General features: G+C 30.2%; 2 protein-coding genes across 2 annotated transcripts; one reads left to right on the top strand and one right to left on the bottom strand.

The window, feature by feature from the left end:
* Positions 1-603: 603 nt before the first annotated feature.
* Positions 604-4,478, top strand: LOC107058106 (pentatricopeptide repeat-containing protein At5g15280). The gene has a single exon (XM_015303434.1). The coding sequence runs from the start codon at positions 693-695 to the stop codon at positions 4,419-4,421; it is 3,729 nt and encodes a 1,242-aa protein (XP_015158920.1). The 5' UTR covers positions 604-692; the 3' UTR covers positions 4,422-4,478.
* Positions 4,479-5,666: 1,188 nt separating this feature from the next.
* Positions 5,667-7,255, bottom strand: LOC102601002 (casparian strip membrane protein 1). The gene is made up of 3 exons (XM_006363345.2): positions 7,040-7,255; positions 6,754-6,877; positions 5,667-5,894 (listed from the first exon to the last, which is right to left on the bottom strand). The coding sequence occupies exons 1-3, from the start codon at positions 7,252-7,254 to the stop codon at positions 5,667-5,669; spliced, it is 567 nt and encodes a 188-aa protein (XP_006363407.1). The 5' UTR covers position 7,255.
* Positions 7,256-15,889: the final 8,634 nt, after the last annotated feature.

Here is a 15,889-nt window from a genome sequence, read left to right on the forward strand (position 1 = left end):
CAAACTATTAATTCAAATTAAATGTTATAGCCATAGTTTATTTTAATTATAATTCGCAGCAAACATCCCTTTTTTTTGTCATTGGATTCGGTATACAATTAGTCATTTTATACATTTCGGTATAAAATGTGTTTTTGTTTGTATAAATCGAGAGAAAAGTGTATATACAAATACAAATACATATATTTTTGTCATATACACTAATAATTATACAAATACAGATCTTATTATACAAATTACAATATATAAATGAATTTATACAAAATTAAACAATTTGTATAAAATTAGATGTTTGTAGCGAATTATACAAATCAAAAGCTCCATAGCAAACATAAAATTTGTTATGGAGCACAATTAGACAAACTATAACTGTAACATACAAATATTATTTTTATGTTTGTTATATGTGAAAATTGCTCTTTTTGTAATCATTTCACTTTTATTGAATATAATATTGAATAAATTTGATTGATGTGATGGTATTTGCTTAGTTTTCCTGAAAACTATTAAAGACCAAAGATTTGAGATTCAACAATTGGACCCCAAGTAGAGAAAATCCATGAAAAAAACAAATTGGGCTTATCACCTTTCACATACATAAACTTTGAAGAAGCCCAACAACAACAGCCTAGAATCAAGAACAGAACTAGCAGAGTGTCGTCTCTGTAACTCTGACACATCCCGGCGGTCGAATGCTTCAAGCTCTCCTTGAATTCCGAAAACACAAATCTCACATCAAACAGGTTGGTTCACTTCTATTTCACCTTTCTTCTTTTCCCAGAAAACGTCAACTTCAACAGTTTCATCTACTACTTTCTTCATCTTCTGCAAAACCAACATATACTAGCCAATATTCATCTTCAGCTATATTCTCTGCTGTTGAAAAATCAGATAGTTTAAGCATTTCGGGTAATAGGGGTGAGATCTTGAACAACCCCATCATCAAAGATTGCCTTCTTAAGCTATCTGAGATTTCCCCTGCAACTGTTCGTAGATATTGGAGAGTTTCTGTGTTGAATCCTAATGATATTCTTGAAATTCTGTTGGGTTTTCAAAATGATAGTGGAGTTTTTGATGTTGAGGTTAAAAAGATTGAATCTTTATGGGGAATTTATATGTGGGCTAGTAAGCAGAGTAAGAGTTTTAGGCATCTTACTAAGGCCTCTGAGATCATTGCCACAATGCTTGTCCATGCTGGGTTGTTCAAGGAAGTTGAATGCTTGGTTTCATTGTTGGATACCCAAGGAACTTTCTTGGATAATCATGAGATTTACAGTAATCTAATTGAACTGTTTGTGGGTGATTATCGATTAGAGAATGCTATTGGATGTTATGATCGAATGAGGATGCGAGGTGTATCCCCATCGATTTCATGTTACAGGGTTATCCTTGAGTTTTTGATTCAAATACATGAAACACAGTTGGCATTTCAAATTTATGTTGATGCTATAGATATTGGCTTGGGAAGGAATGTATCTGAAAGGGGTATATATGAGGGTGTTATCAGACTGTTATGTGCTGATGCGAAAGTTCAGGATGCCAGGAATCTGGTTAAGAAGGTCCTGGCTTTTGGTATTGAACCTAATTATTTAATCCTTGATTCTATTGCTTCTGGTTATTGTAATAAACGAGATTATGATGATCTGCTGAGTTTCTTTGTCAAGATTAGTTGTATTCCTGATGTAACCATAGTCAATAAGCTCATCCAGTCTGTCTGTGGACAGTTTGGTGTTGCAAGTGGGAACTCATATGTGCTGAAGTTAGATCAACTTGGTTTCTGTATGAATGAAATAACATTTGGGATTTTGATTGGATGGGCTTGTCGTGAAGGAAAACTGAAGGATGCATTCTTTTATCTCTCAGAGATCCTGTCAAGAAATCTAAAGCCCAATATATATTCCTATGATGCTATTCTTAGTAGGCTTTTCAAGGAGGGTATGTGGAAACACTATCAAGACATTCTTCAAGAAATGGAGGATCAGGAAGTAGAGCCTCAAGTATCAACTTTCAGGGTTCTTTTAGCTGGATTTTGTAAAGCTAGGCAATTTGATGAAGTGAACACAGTGGTAACTAAGATGGTAGGTCGTGGCTTGATCCAACTATCTCCTACTGAAGATCCACTTTCCGGAGCTTTTGGATTCTTAGGTCTCAATTCTTCTGCTGTGAAAATCAGAAGAGACAATGATATAAGATTTCAGAAAGCAGAATTTTTTGATAATCTTGGGAATGGGCTTTATCTGGATACAGATGTCGATGAGTATGAGAGAGTTATTCATAAAGTCCTTAATGATGCCATGCTTCCTGATTTTAACGATGTTGTGGGGAAGGATTACATGAAAAAAGACATGAAAGATGTTGTGATGATGGTGGATCAAATGTTCTGTTGGGGACAAGAAATATCTCTGGGTGCTCTGGATGCCTTAGTGAAAGGGCTGTGTGCATCCAGCATTTGTATTAAGACCATTTCTGGTCTGTTGGAGAAAGTTCCAAATTTTAAACATCAGCTTGATCAAGAAACTCTAAATAAGCTTGTTCAGAAATACAGCAAAAAGGGATCTGTGCACAGGGCAAGAGCAATCTTGCATGGCATGCTAAGTAGACAATTAAGACTTGATAGTGAAACTCATACTGCTCTGGTGATGGGCTTATGCAAGAAAGGGGATCTGAGAGGTCTAACTTCTTACTGGAAGTTTGCACGAACTAATAACTGGTTACCTAATTTGAAGGATGGAAAGACACTCTTCAATCGCCTATGCAGGCGAAGACGGCTTAATGAAGCACTGGAGCTTTTTAATGCCTTGCTGGTGCTCTACCCTGATGAAGTATGTGATGCTCTTCATGTGTTCCTTGAAGAGCTCAGTGCTAAAGGGTTCACAAGCTCTGCCAAGATTCTGGCAAAGGAAATCTTAAGCCAGGGCTGTATTTCTAGTCACTCGGCTCATAGCCATCTTATTCAGGAGTTTTGCAATTGGAGAAGTTTTCGAGAAGCTGCTGTTGTCTGTGATAACATGCTTGCTAAGGACTGGATCCCGCCCTTGGATGCATCTCTTCAATTAATTCCTCAGCTGTGTAGGTCCGGTAATTTTGACAAAGCTGTTGCGCTGAAAGATATTTGTTTAAGAGACGAGCCTCCAGCTGTGCTTCCTTTACACTGTGCTTTAATTCATGGGTATTTCAATTCAGGCAGGGTCAGAGAAGCAACCAGTCTCTTCCAAGAGACATTGGCAAAGGAGCTATTTCTGAGTGTCGAAATTTGTGATGTTCTGTTTCAAGGCTACTGTCAAGCTAACAAGAGGGAGAAAGTTGAGGAGCTGCTTGGTGCCGTGATACGTAAGAACTTAGGTATCAGCATTGCAAGTTACAGCAATATAGTGCGGCTGATGTGTACAGGAGGCAAGGTATCTACAGCATTATGCCTGAAAGACCATGTGCTTAAACAAAGCAACCCTCCTACAGCCGTGATATATAACATTTTGATTTATTCCCTTTTCTCAACTAATAAAACCTCAGTTGTTAATACTCTTGTACATGAGATCCTAGGTAAAGGGCTGCAGCTAGATGAGGTGACTTACAATTATCTCGTTCAGGGGTTCTGCTGGTGTAAAGATTTGTCATCTGCCACACAATATCTAAAGTATATGATGGAGAAAGATCTGAGACCCAGTAACCGTAGTTTGAGAGAGGTCATCAAATGCCTTTGTTGTTATGGGGAGCTTGAAGAAGCTTTAACCTTGAGCAAACAAATGGAGTTCAGAGATTGGAATCATGGTTCAGTCATTCAAACTAATATAGTGGAGACCCTTCTTTCTAATGGTAAGCTAGGTGAAGCCATAAACTTTTTGGACCGGATGGCAATAAAATGCCTCATTCCTGAAAATATTGATTACAATTATCTCATCAAGCGACTTTGTCAGCACGGAAGGGTAGATAAATCAGTAGATCTTATGGACATCATGTTGAGAAACGGGAACGTGCCAGAGTCCAGCAGTTTTGATTACGTGGTTCAAAGTTTCTGTACCTGGCGTAAACTGGATGTAGCCCTGAATTTCCATGCGGAGATGTTATGTAGAAATCAAAGGCCAAGCATAAACACTTGGAGCATTCTGATCAAGAGCTTAAGTGAAGGAGGACAACTTGCAAAGGCAGAGAAACAACTCGATTCAATGGTTCAGCTTGGAGAAATCCCGAGGAGGGAAACATATTCCTTGCTGATCAACATGTATCGCTCTCAGAACAATCTTAATAAGGCATCCGAGCTCCTACGTTCAATGCAACGTTGTGGTTATGAACCTGACTTTGAAACTCACTGGTCTCTGATAAGCAATTTGAGGGATTCAAGTGATAATGTAAATGATGGGAAGCAGAATGGGGGATTTTTGTCCAGATTTCTTTCTGAAATTGGATTTTCTAGAAAGAATTAAAGGGGGATGACATATGTTGTACCATATTTTGTGAATGAATAAGCTTTGTTGTTTGTTATTCTCTTTTTAGCTTATATCTATCTTTTTAGCTTTAGATGAATGCAACAGTGTTAATTTCAAAAAAAAAATGAATGCAACAGTGTTAAATGTATCTAAAAAGCATATTTAGCTATAATTAAGCTATTGTCATTAATTAATTATTGTTAAAAGTTATTTTTGATGTAGGGTATTTGGACAATATTTGGTCGAAGTTGAAATATTGGTATTTGAAGTTGAAGTTGAAAAAGAGACGTCGAAAGCAAGTCGTGTTTAGATATGCACTTCAAGTTGAAGATTTGTGAAGTTTAATATTACTTAAATATGTCTTATTACACATCCCTCTAGAATTTGCAAATCCGAATAAATGATCTGATATTTGTAAATACTTTTAGAGGTCAATATATATGGGAGTCTTTGAGTCGTGGAAATAGTCTCTTGAAATGTTGTGCATTTTGGAATCAATAATATTGACCCTGAGGTAACAAATATGATAAACAATGGAAACAACAAAGTTGATAAAAAAGAAAACTTATCTAACTTCTAATCGTTTAATATTAAATAATATCTTTTCTAGGAAATAATTAAAAATATTCGAATATAAGCTGGCTCTAACTAATCCAATGAAACGTACAAGATATATAGTCCAAAATCATGCCAGGATTCTCCTTAGATCTCGGAGATATTTTATATTTCAGGTTTGTGGGAAGAAAATAGTTAAAAATTCTAAAATACTCATTATTTATTAGTAATTTCTAAAAATACTCATTTCAAATTATTTTGTCATTTTAGAAAATCAAAACATTTTATTTTTCATTTAATCATTAATAGTGATTGTTTTCGAAGACTAGAAGCAGTTAAATTATATGGTGATATTATGATTGTTTAAACACCAATAAAGAGTAAAATAGTTTATAATTCACCCTAATTTATATAGTAATATTTAAGAAGGGTGTAAAAAAGATTAATAACCATAGATAATTTAAGATAGAGAGAGTACAACATGAACGTACGAGATATATATATCTCATAATGCAAACCATATTCAATATATATCATTGCTTGTACAGAAGAATCATTGCACACAAACAAAAAACTTGAAAAGATTTTACAAACAGAAGAGAGAAACAAATATCACACGATACAGTAAGAAACTAAAGACCATGTTAAAACATGATCATATACTCTCAAATCTTGACAAGCACAAAATTAATGATTCAATGATTGACGAGATAGGGCGATAGCGGAGAGGAAGATGAGGAGTATGATGAGTACAACTCCTGCAAATGAACCAACTAAAGATCCTGATGTTCTATGGCAAAACGAATCGTACTGTTGACAGATTGGGAACCAGTTTGTCTTTCTATTTCCCTTATGTGCTAAGTACACTATTGCTGCTGATGCTGATGCTCCTCCTGTCAATAGCCCCAACATTGCCTTCATTCATTTCAACAAGCTTAATTAATTAGTTTCACACATGTTTCGATACTGAACTTTGATTAACATTTTAAAATGATCCACATGTGAAAAAGTTACAACTTGTACTAGCTAGTACTTCTTTTTTTAAAATATTTTTTGAATGTATAAATAATTTTAATTATAATATATTGAGTTGAAGAACAGAAACATGACAACTAATTTGGGACTGAGGGAGTAATTTCCTTGGTAGAGAATGTAACTAAAATTTGGTTAAACATATTGATAGTGCAAAAAAGATGACTATATAGTCGGTGTATGCCAGTTAAATTCTAATCTAAATATTCCTTCACTCTTAACATATCGATAGTTTTTTTTAATTTTTTTTTTTTAAGTCCTATCCACCGATGGTGATGAGATATCGTCTACAAAAATAGATCATTAATTTAACAAGTAATTTCTATAGTAATCTGATAGTGTAAAAAGTATATTTATACCGCGTCAAAGAATATTAAGGCAATTCTGGTTGCTTGTGCGCGGCTCCTCATGATGTGGTAGATAGACAGCCCCAAAGAAAGTACTAGATATGCACTTACTATGGCATTTGCCACTACAAAGAACCTGTAAAAATCAACATGTGAACTAGTTATTAGTTACTAAAAAAAAAAAAAAAAAAAGGCCCATCAACAAATAGTCGGTGTATGCCAGTTAAATTCTAATCTAAATATTCCTTCACTCTTAACATATCGATAGTTTTTTTTAATTTTTTTTTTTTAAGTCCTATCCACCGATGGTGATGAGATATCGTCTACAAAAATAGATCATTAATTTAACAAGTAATTTCTATAGTAATCTGATAGTGTAAAAAGTATATTTATACCGCGTCAAAGAATATTAAGGCAATTCTGGTTGCTTGTGCGCGGCTCCTCATGATGTGGTAGATAGACAGCCCCAAAGAAAGTACTAGATATGCACTTACTATGGCATTTGCCACTACAAAGAACCTGTAAAAATCAACATGTGAACTAGTTATTAGTTACTAAAAAAAAAAAAAAAAAAAGGTCCATGCATCTAAATTGTTTATACACATACTAACATGTTGATTAAAAAGCGCGTATAAGTTAGTTTAACCAGCTTATAAGCTTGATCAAACATGAAGTGCTTACGTGAATGTGGGAAGATCGCTATACTTGGCCTTGAAACGAACAAATTGAGTGAAAAAAGGGAGTGTTTCATTAGTAGTTCCCATGGCAATGGCACTTCCTAATGTTGCAATTATGGCAATTATCCTTATAAACAAGTCTAGTATAGACATTCCTCTATTCACCCCACTTTTTGTTGTCTTTGAAGCATGTCCAAGTTCAAGAGCACCTGCCTTCATTTTCTTCTTCTTGAGGAGTTGCTAAAAAATATTTTGAGAAATTAAAGATTTTTTTACAAGAAAAGAAAGAAGAGGAAGATTTTGGTATTTTGGTGATTGGTTTAGAGGGGCGACATGCTAATTTATATGCACATTATAGAGCATATACCTATCATGTGGTGCAGTGGTGGGACTGCTTCACTCTTACCTACAGGTCTTGGGTTCGAGCTTTGGGTATGAAAAAAATCTTGATGGGAGCGCCACCCCCGAATGAGCTTTGTAGTGCATGATCTAAATTTAATCGGGGCTTCAATGTGGACTCCAAACACCAGACAGAAAACCAATAAATAAATAAAATATAGAGCATATACCTTTCTGAGTTTTTCCCAAAATGAACCAGCTCACCAAACATGTTAAGCCAAGTGGCATCATTCATAATGAGCTACATTCCTCTTTGGATTTTAATATTTTTATGTGTCATTTTCTTGCCAATTTTATAATGTTTACTTGTACTTATCTCTAATTATTAACTCATTTTTCTATAATCTTTTGAACAAAAAAAAAAAAACATGTCGCAACTAATTACTCTACAACATTATCTGCGTTCATTTTCTGTCTTAGTTTGTTTTAAGATCAAATTTAAGAACATATAAAATATGTCATTCGAAATCTTTTAATTTTAAATATGTTATGTCATTCTTATAAGGAAGTGTTATGTTAAGGATAAAACGTGATGTTGAAAATGTATATTGAATATAAGAAGATGATATTCTTTTTGAATTATCTTTTTTAGAAAAAACTAAGAACACATAGATTGTTGAATTGTGTGATTTTATTTATTTGATTATAACTTTAATGTTTTCTTAAATATATATGTTCCTAACTAATTCTTTTTCATGAGTTAAACCTGTAAATAAAAAAATTATAACAGTTACAACGCAATTTAAATCCAGCACCTCCTTCTGTTATGATAAATTGTGTAACTACATCATTATTAGAGAAAAAGTACTAACTTTTATCTACTTAATTATAGTATTTTTAACACACATAGTCCCATTTTCAATTTAGATGTATGGTTTGTATTCTCAATTCAGAAACTCATCTGTCGTATTAACTTCAAATATACATTGGTTTTGTTTTAATTAAATCGAATTTAGAAGTGTTTGTTATTGCTGTTATATTGGAGCCACTCAACATTAATCATCATTTTAGCCTTTCAGTTTAAGTACAATATTCCAGTTAAAATATCAATAATATTTCTCAAGAAAATAGACTGTCTTTTCGTATATTGTCAAATCGTTTATCACTAAAAATTGTAATGTAGTGGTAAGTATTTACAAGTAGAATCGGTGAATTTGACTTTAGCATGAAATATTTACTTATAAATTCAAATTTTTGAATACAAAATTTAAATTAATCGAATCTCAAAATAAATATTTATACTGCATTATTTCAAAATAAAAAATTAGAGGCAAACTGTTTAACTGCCACAACCTACTCTTGTCACTTTTTAATAATTGTCCACCTACGTCAAGTAATGTACCTTCATGATTCCAACTCCATTATTATTATTTTTTCCCATAAATGGAATACTTTTATGTTCATAGCTTAAAAGGGAAAAAAAATGTACTAGCTTGCATGTGTGTGATAAGATCCATTACTTCATATCCTTGTCCACATGGGGTACCTAGGATACACGTAGAAATTTAGTGATAATGGATTTTTCTTTTAATTAATCATAATATTTATTATAGTAAAAATATTTAGCGATAATTAAAGTAATGTTATTGTACTTAAAATTTGTAAATTTATTAGCAATATTTATATAAAGTATTAGTTATAAATACACGTATTTATTATTATCGCAAAATCTCTTTTATTTGTTGTAGTGATATAAGAAGGAATGGAAATTAATTTTTAAAATATATATATAATAAATATGTAAATTATTTCCTTGACTTTTCTTATATTTAAATTAATTTTGAATTTCTCTTTTGATCGAACCTTTTTCTGTACATAACGAAAGTTTTAATGCACCGATCTAGTCATTTGTTTTATGTTTTTCTTAAAGAAAATTCTGTTTGTCGCGGCTTGTGCGTGTTAATAAAAATGAAAATACCCTCGCAAAGGTATCTTCCTTTTTGGAGAAGATAAAATAAAATAAAGGTTGATTAGTTGGATAGTGGCCTAAGTGATTATTCTTTCTTGCTAACCAATCCAATTTGTTCGAGCTATAATTCCTTGGAATAACATATATTATCTTTTATATTATTACTAGTTACGAAGATTCCGTGTGCACAGGTTCAATATTTATTCATAAATTTATATTTAAATGGTATTAATTTAATAATATTAAATCATTTCATTAAGTGCAAAATAAATAGTTGATAAATATTATTAATATTGATAAATATTTAGTGGTATTGATTAAATTATTTTTAAGTTCTTACTCTAAAATAAATTATACTATGTTTGTGTGGCAGTAGATCGTCTCTTTTTTGTGTGTGCGTAAATTAAATTTAATGTGAAGAGGTCTATTAAGATGTCCATAATTAAAGTATTTTTCGTTATCGATCGTTGATTTTTTAGTCAAAGTAGTTACAAAATATACACAAATATTATTGACATTCAAAATAATAAAGCTATAACTAAAGAATATGAATTTAAAAATAAATGTCATAGCTAAAACGGTCCCATAATTTCGAAAAAATTGCACACTAATTAAATTAAATTAAATTAAAAAAAAAGATTTTTTTTTTTAAATACCCTTGTTGAAGGCGATGGAAACATATCTGCTTTAGCTTCAAACTCTCACTTATATAATAAGAATATATATATGGAAATAGCTCTCATCCAAGCAATGTAATTAACCATTTGGCTAAATACATTCACCGCTATTTAAACTTATCAATAAATTTTATTTTGAGACACACTTGAATCGTGGTAGCTTACAACTGAATATATGATAAAGTATTTTATTAGATAATTTTAATTATTTTTTGTGCATATTAACAAATGTCTATTGTGTAAATAAGTTAACCATATGATTAAACATGACATGTACTTTAAATCTACATATCAATCTCAATTAAAGATAATCTTACGTCATTGTTAAGTTTAATACGTACAATTAAGGGAAGTAACATATTTTAAGTGATTTACGTAATGAATACTTTAGAACACAAGTTAACATGTACTCAGATGCTTAATCAAATCATATCGTAGTTCAAGTGTCCAAATAAAACTTATTGACAACTTTAAGAGATTGTCGAACCTAAATTGTGAATTCATGGTATATAACATTTCCCCTTAAAAACAAATTGGTTAACAATTTTTGCATTGCTTTTTTTGGTACACAAAATCATTAATTTAGTTTTTTGTGTATTTGTATTTATAATAGCTAAATGAAATCTAAACACCAAACATGGGCGGAGCTACCCTAGGGCAAGCAAGTGACACCCCTTCGTCGAAAAATTTACATTGTATATATAGATCAAAATTTGATTTAACAAATATATATACAAGTGTTGACACATCTTGACATAAGTTGAAGGTTTATTGTAGTGGTTAAGAGGTTGCAAAAATTGTTTGAGGTTGTGTGTTTGATCCATGATAGCAACAATTACCTTTTTACTTTATATTTTGCACCTCTTAATTAAATTCTTGGCTCTGCCACTTACACCAAAAATATATATATACATAAATAAAAACACCTCAATACGATAATCATGAAACTTTTTACTTTATATTTTGACACCCCCGACCCTAATAAAAAAATTTAACTCCGCCACTTACACCAAATATATGTATACATATATAAAAACACCTCATGAATATGATAATCATAAAATTTTCAGACAAATATTATCATTATAACGAATCTTAATTGTATAAAGTGTGTAAAATGTATTTCAACATAATTACTATGGCTTTAAAATGATATAGCAAATTACTTTATCTTTTCAGGCTATCACTTGAGTTCCAAATATTTACGTAATATAATTTGATTGTTTTTTTATTTCTAATATCCCTAAATAAATATCTTCATATTTCTACTTTCCTGCGAAGCTTAGATTATGCAGCTAATCATTTTCTTGCGAGTTTGACTCATACTATATTTATTGTGCTGATATTATAAATGTTTTCCTAAGTCATTCGGCGATACATAAATAATATTACCACAATTTATTTATATATTATCATGATATTAAAATTGTATTACTGAGAAAAAATGACTGTTTCACCAAATCAATCCTCGGTCTTTAATGAGACATTTCTAAAATTCTCAATAATACCATAAGAGACATTCAGAAAAAATTGCATAAATATTGAATGATATTATTATTGTTTGTATATCATAAGTGTGAATGATACCATTATAGTTGTATCATAGTCAAACATGCACAACTGCAGATTGTACTATATTTATTTATCTTGGTGCAACTGTAATCTAATTTTCACTAATTACGAGGTTTATTAATTGTAACCACCAAAATTTAATGAAACTGAAATTTTTGGCTATAAAATAGTGGTACTTAGCTTTCATCTAGCATATCCCAAAATACAAGTCCAATTCAAAAAATTCTAACTCAAAAATGAATTTCACAAAGATGCTAGTAGCGTTATTTTTCATTGTGATTTTTGTAGCAAATGTTGAAGGTATTGGTGAGGTGAAACTGACTTGTAAAGAACATTGTAAACTTGTATGTCATCTCAATCCTGATTGCATGGAAAAATGTATGCAAGAGTGTGATCATGGTTCTATTTCTACTAAGAAAGTTCAACTCAATGTTGCTCCTAATGTATTGAAAACAAATTAGGAAAAATGTGTGCTATCTTGAATCTTGATGACTCCAAATGTAATCAAGATTTATGTTTTTAAAGTGAAATAATATGTTTATGACAACTTCACCTTTTTTGTTTTCAGCTTTCTTTTCCGTCTATTTGTCACCTCTAACAATAAGGAGAAATTAGCTAACCTAGATATAAAAGTTCATGATTTGTGTTCTAATTTTTATGTGATGTGAACTTTTAATTAATCGAAATTTTAAAAAGGATATCAAATACTGAGTGAAAAAAAAACCCGTACATCTTAGTGCTAATTCTAAGATCTAACTAGAATAAGATGAGTGACTTAATTTTGTGATATACATATATCATGTAAAGATAAGTTCTATTTACTTTGGAGATTCTATAAGGGAGATTGGTGTTTGTTTGTGATAATAGTTGAATTGAAAAAAATATTGCAATGACATGGTGTATGTTGAACTCGTGGTTTTTGTCTGTTAAACTAAAATTATTATGTGTATATTTCTTAAAATTAGTTTAATATTAACGGTTGAAATCTATGCTCCAAAATATTTGAATGGTGCATTTGATTAAATATAAATTATTTATCAAGAAAAATAGGAATCAATTCTACCAAATATATTATTTTTGTCTTATCTTTAATAGTGCATTCATATTCTGAATTTGTCTCCCCATAATCCGTGCTTGAGAAAATGCAAGACCATGAAGAAGGGTAGAAAAACTTGCACTATTTTATTTCTTTTTTTTTATTATTATTAAATATTTGGTGTGTAAAATAAGTAAGAAAACTCAATTATATATATATGTGTACTGACATAAAGTTTATGTGATATTAATATAGATATTTTGTGAATTAAATGGAGATATTAATAAACAAAACTAAACAGTTAATAAATAACTAGCTAAATAGAAATATTAACTTAATATATAATAGTTTAATTATACTTTTTTTTTATTTGAATGCCTCTTGTTATTTATTTGACCCACAAATTGCCTCAACTTATAATGGTCAAGTCCCACAAATCAACCTACAATAGAAACTCACTAAATTAATACTCGGTTAATTAATAATCTCTTTAAGATGATAATTTCCTTCAGTCTCGATTCGGGCTAATGGAAAAAATCACTCATTTCGATAAGATAATAAGATAACATATTTTTAGAAGACCTCTATATAAATATATGGTCTCATTAATATTATTAATTAATAATTCTTTAAAAGTAGAAATAGGGATAAGGGTCTGAAAAATATCTCAACTTTGGTCGGATTTGCTGTTGCGATACTAAACTTTCATTAAGGACCTATTACCTCCCTAGACTATTTAATACGGTATTTTAAACATATATATTGCCCACGTGGACATAAAAAATAATGCAAAATTATAAATAGTAATGTGTCCACGTGGGCACATATATACCTTTAAAATACACTATTAAATAGTTCAGGGGGTAAAAAATACGGTATTAAATAGTCTAGGGAGGTAATAGTTCCTCATGAAAGTTTAGTATCGCAACAGCAAATCCGACCAAAGTTGGGATATTTTTTAGACCCTTATCCCTAGAAATATATCTAAGAAAATTTAGTGAAATATGAGTCTAGTGTGTTTTGATTTTTTGTTAAAATTTAAATCTAGTTGAAACTCATCTTTAACTTTTCTTATTGCATTCAAAGTTTTAATGTTGTCTTTTTTAACTGCACCATAAAATTGTGAAGAGTTCTAAATGTGATAAGTGATTCCTTATGCATAACAGGTTTAAAAGTATTATATCATCTTCAACTTAATCGTCAACATTGTTTTTTTCTGATGGTATCCACAATTTTTTCTAAGCTCTTGAACTTTGAACATGTAACATTGTTCTAGATGCGATAAGTGTTCTTCGAACTGCACCATAAATTTATTTTTAATGTGAACTCAATAAATATGATACATAAATTACTAAATTAGTAAGATGCAATGATTTTGATTTAATCAAAATTGACCTTCATTGAATTTTAAAACACTTTTTAAATTAATAAATATTAAATTATCAATTAAATAATATTTCTATAAAATAATAATACTTTATGATCCCACCTATATTAATTTAGTGAGATTTTACTATAATTATAACTTTTATAAATAAATACCTTTAACTTTCACAAGTTGACACAGACCAGTCAAACTTTTATGCGTGTATGTTTGACGTAATTTGATTTGTATAATACTTTCTCGGTCCGTTTTCACCTGTTTAATTAATATTAATTTAGCACATTTTTAGAGAAATAAGAAATAAAATGATAATTTTTAGCTATCTTTGAATATAATAAATTCAAAATTTAAATGACTATATTTAAGAATAAAGGTAAATTAAGAACTATTACTCTAATAAAGTATTTCTCGACTTTTTTTAAACTAGAAAAGTAAAAGTGGACCAAGCTAGGAAGTATCATAGTCAAAACATATAGAGTAATGCAAATTGTATTAATATTTTATTTATTTTAGTGTTATCTAGTTTCATTAATTACGAAGTTTACTAGTAATTGTAATTTGACCAAAACTTAATTGATTATTGAATTTTTTGGTTATAAATAGTGGTACTTTGCTTTCATCTAGCATATCCCAAAATACAAATCAAATAAAAAAATTCTAACTCAAAAATGAATTTTACAAAGATGTTAGTAGCATTATTTTGCATTGTGATTTTTGTAGCAAATGTTGAAGGTACTGGTGAGGTGAACCTGACTTGTAAACAAAAATGTGAACTTTTTTGTCTTGTCAATCCTTTTTGCATGGAAGATTGTATGAAGGGTTGTCATGATGGTTCTATTTCTACTAAAAAAGTTGATCCAAATGTATTGAAAACAAATTAGGAAAAATATATGTTATCTTGATGACTCCAAATGTAATCAAGATTAGTGCTTTTAATGAAATAATATACTTATGACATCTACATCTACTTATTTTCAGCTTTCTTTCCCGTCTATTTGTCAGCTTTAATAATAAGGAAGAGTTAGCTCATGATTTGTGCTTTAATTTTTATACCGTGAATTTTAATTAATCGAAATTTTAAAAATGATATCAAACACTGAGTAAAAAAAACATGCATTTTATTATTAATTCTAAGATCTGATTAGAATGAGGTGATTGAATTAATTTGGAGATTCTATAAGGGAGATCGTTATTTGTTTGTGATGATAATTGAATTGGAAAATATTGTAACAATATGGTGTATGTTGAATTTATGGTCTCTCTCCGTTAAACTAGAAATTTTATGTATACATTTTTTTAAATTGATTTAATATTGACGGTTTCATGCTTAAAAATATACAATTGAATAATACACTTAATTGGATGTTAAGCTATTTATTAAGAAAAATAGGGATCAATTCTACCAAATACATCATTTTCTATCCTTTCTCTAGTGGCGCGTTTATGTTCTGGAAATTTTAGATTTGTCTCCGTATAATCCGTGCTTATGAAAATGCAAGACAAGAAGGGTTGAAAAATTAATTTTTCATTGTGCTATTTCTTTCTATTATTTTATTAAATATTTAGTGTATAAACATATAAGTAAGAAAGCAGTTTGGACATGTGATTTTATATGGCGATATGAAATCATCAAATGAAATCAATGTTTGGACATGTGATTTCAGGCTGATTTCATCTCATGATTTCATATCCTAATTTCTTCAAAAAAGCATAATTTAGGAATTTTAAATCACGATTTGGGATTTTTCGAATACAAAAAATTGACCCACAAATTTATATTTTGTAAAAATAACCCTACATTTATATCTCATAACCATTTATTTCATATGTAAATAAAATTTATAATTCATATCTATTGAGAAAGAAGAAGCAGCCAC

This window comes from Solanum tuberosum, unplaced genomic scaffold, assembly GCF_000226075.1.
Source record: "Solanum tuberosum cultivar DM 1-3 516 R44 unplaced genomic scaffold, SolTub_3.0 scf00429, whole genome shotgun sequence".
Lineage (NCBI taxonomy): Eukaryota > Viridiplantae > Streptophyta > Magnoliopsida > Solanales > Solanaceae > Solanum > Solanum tuberosum.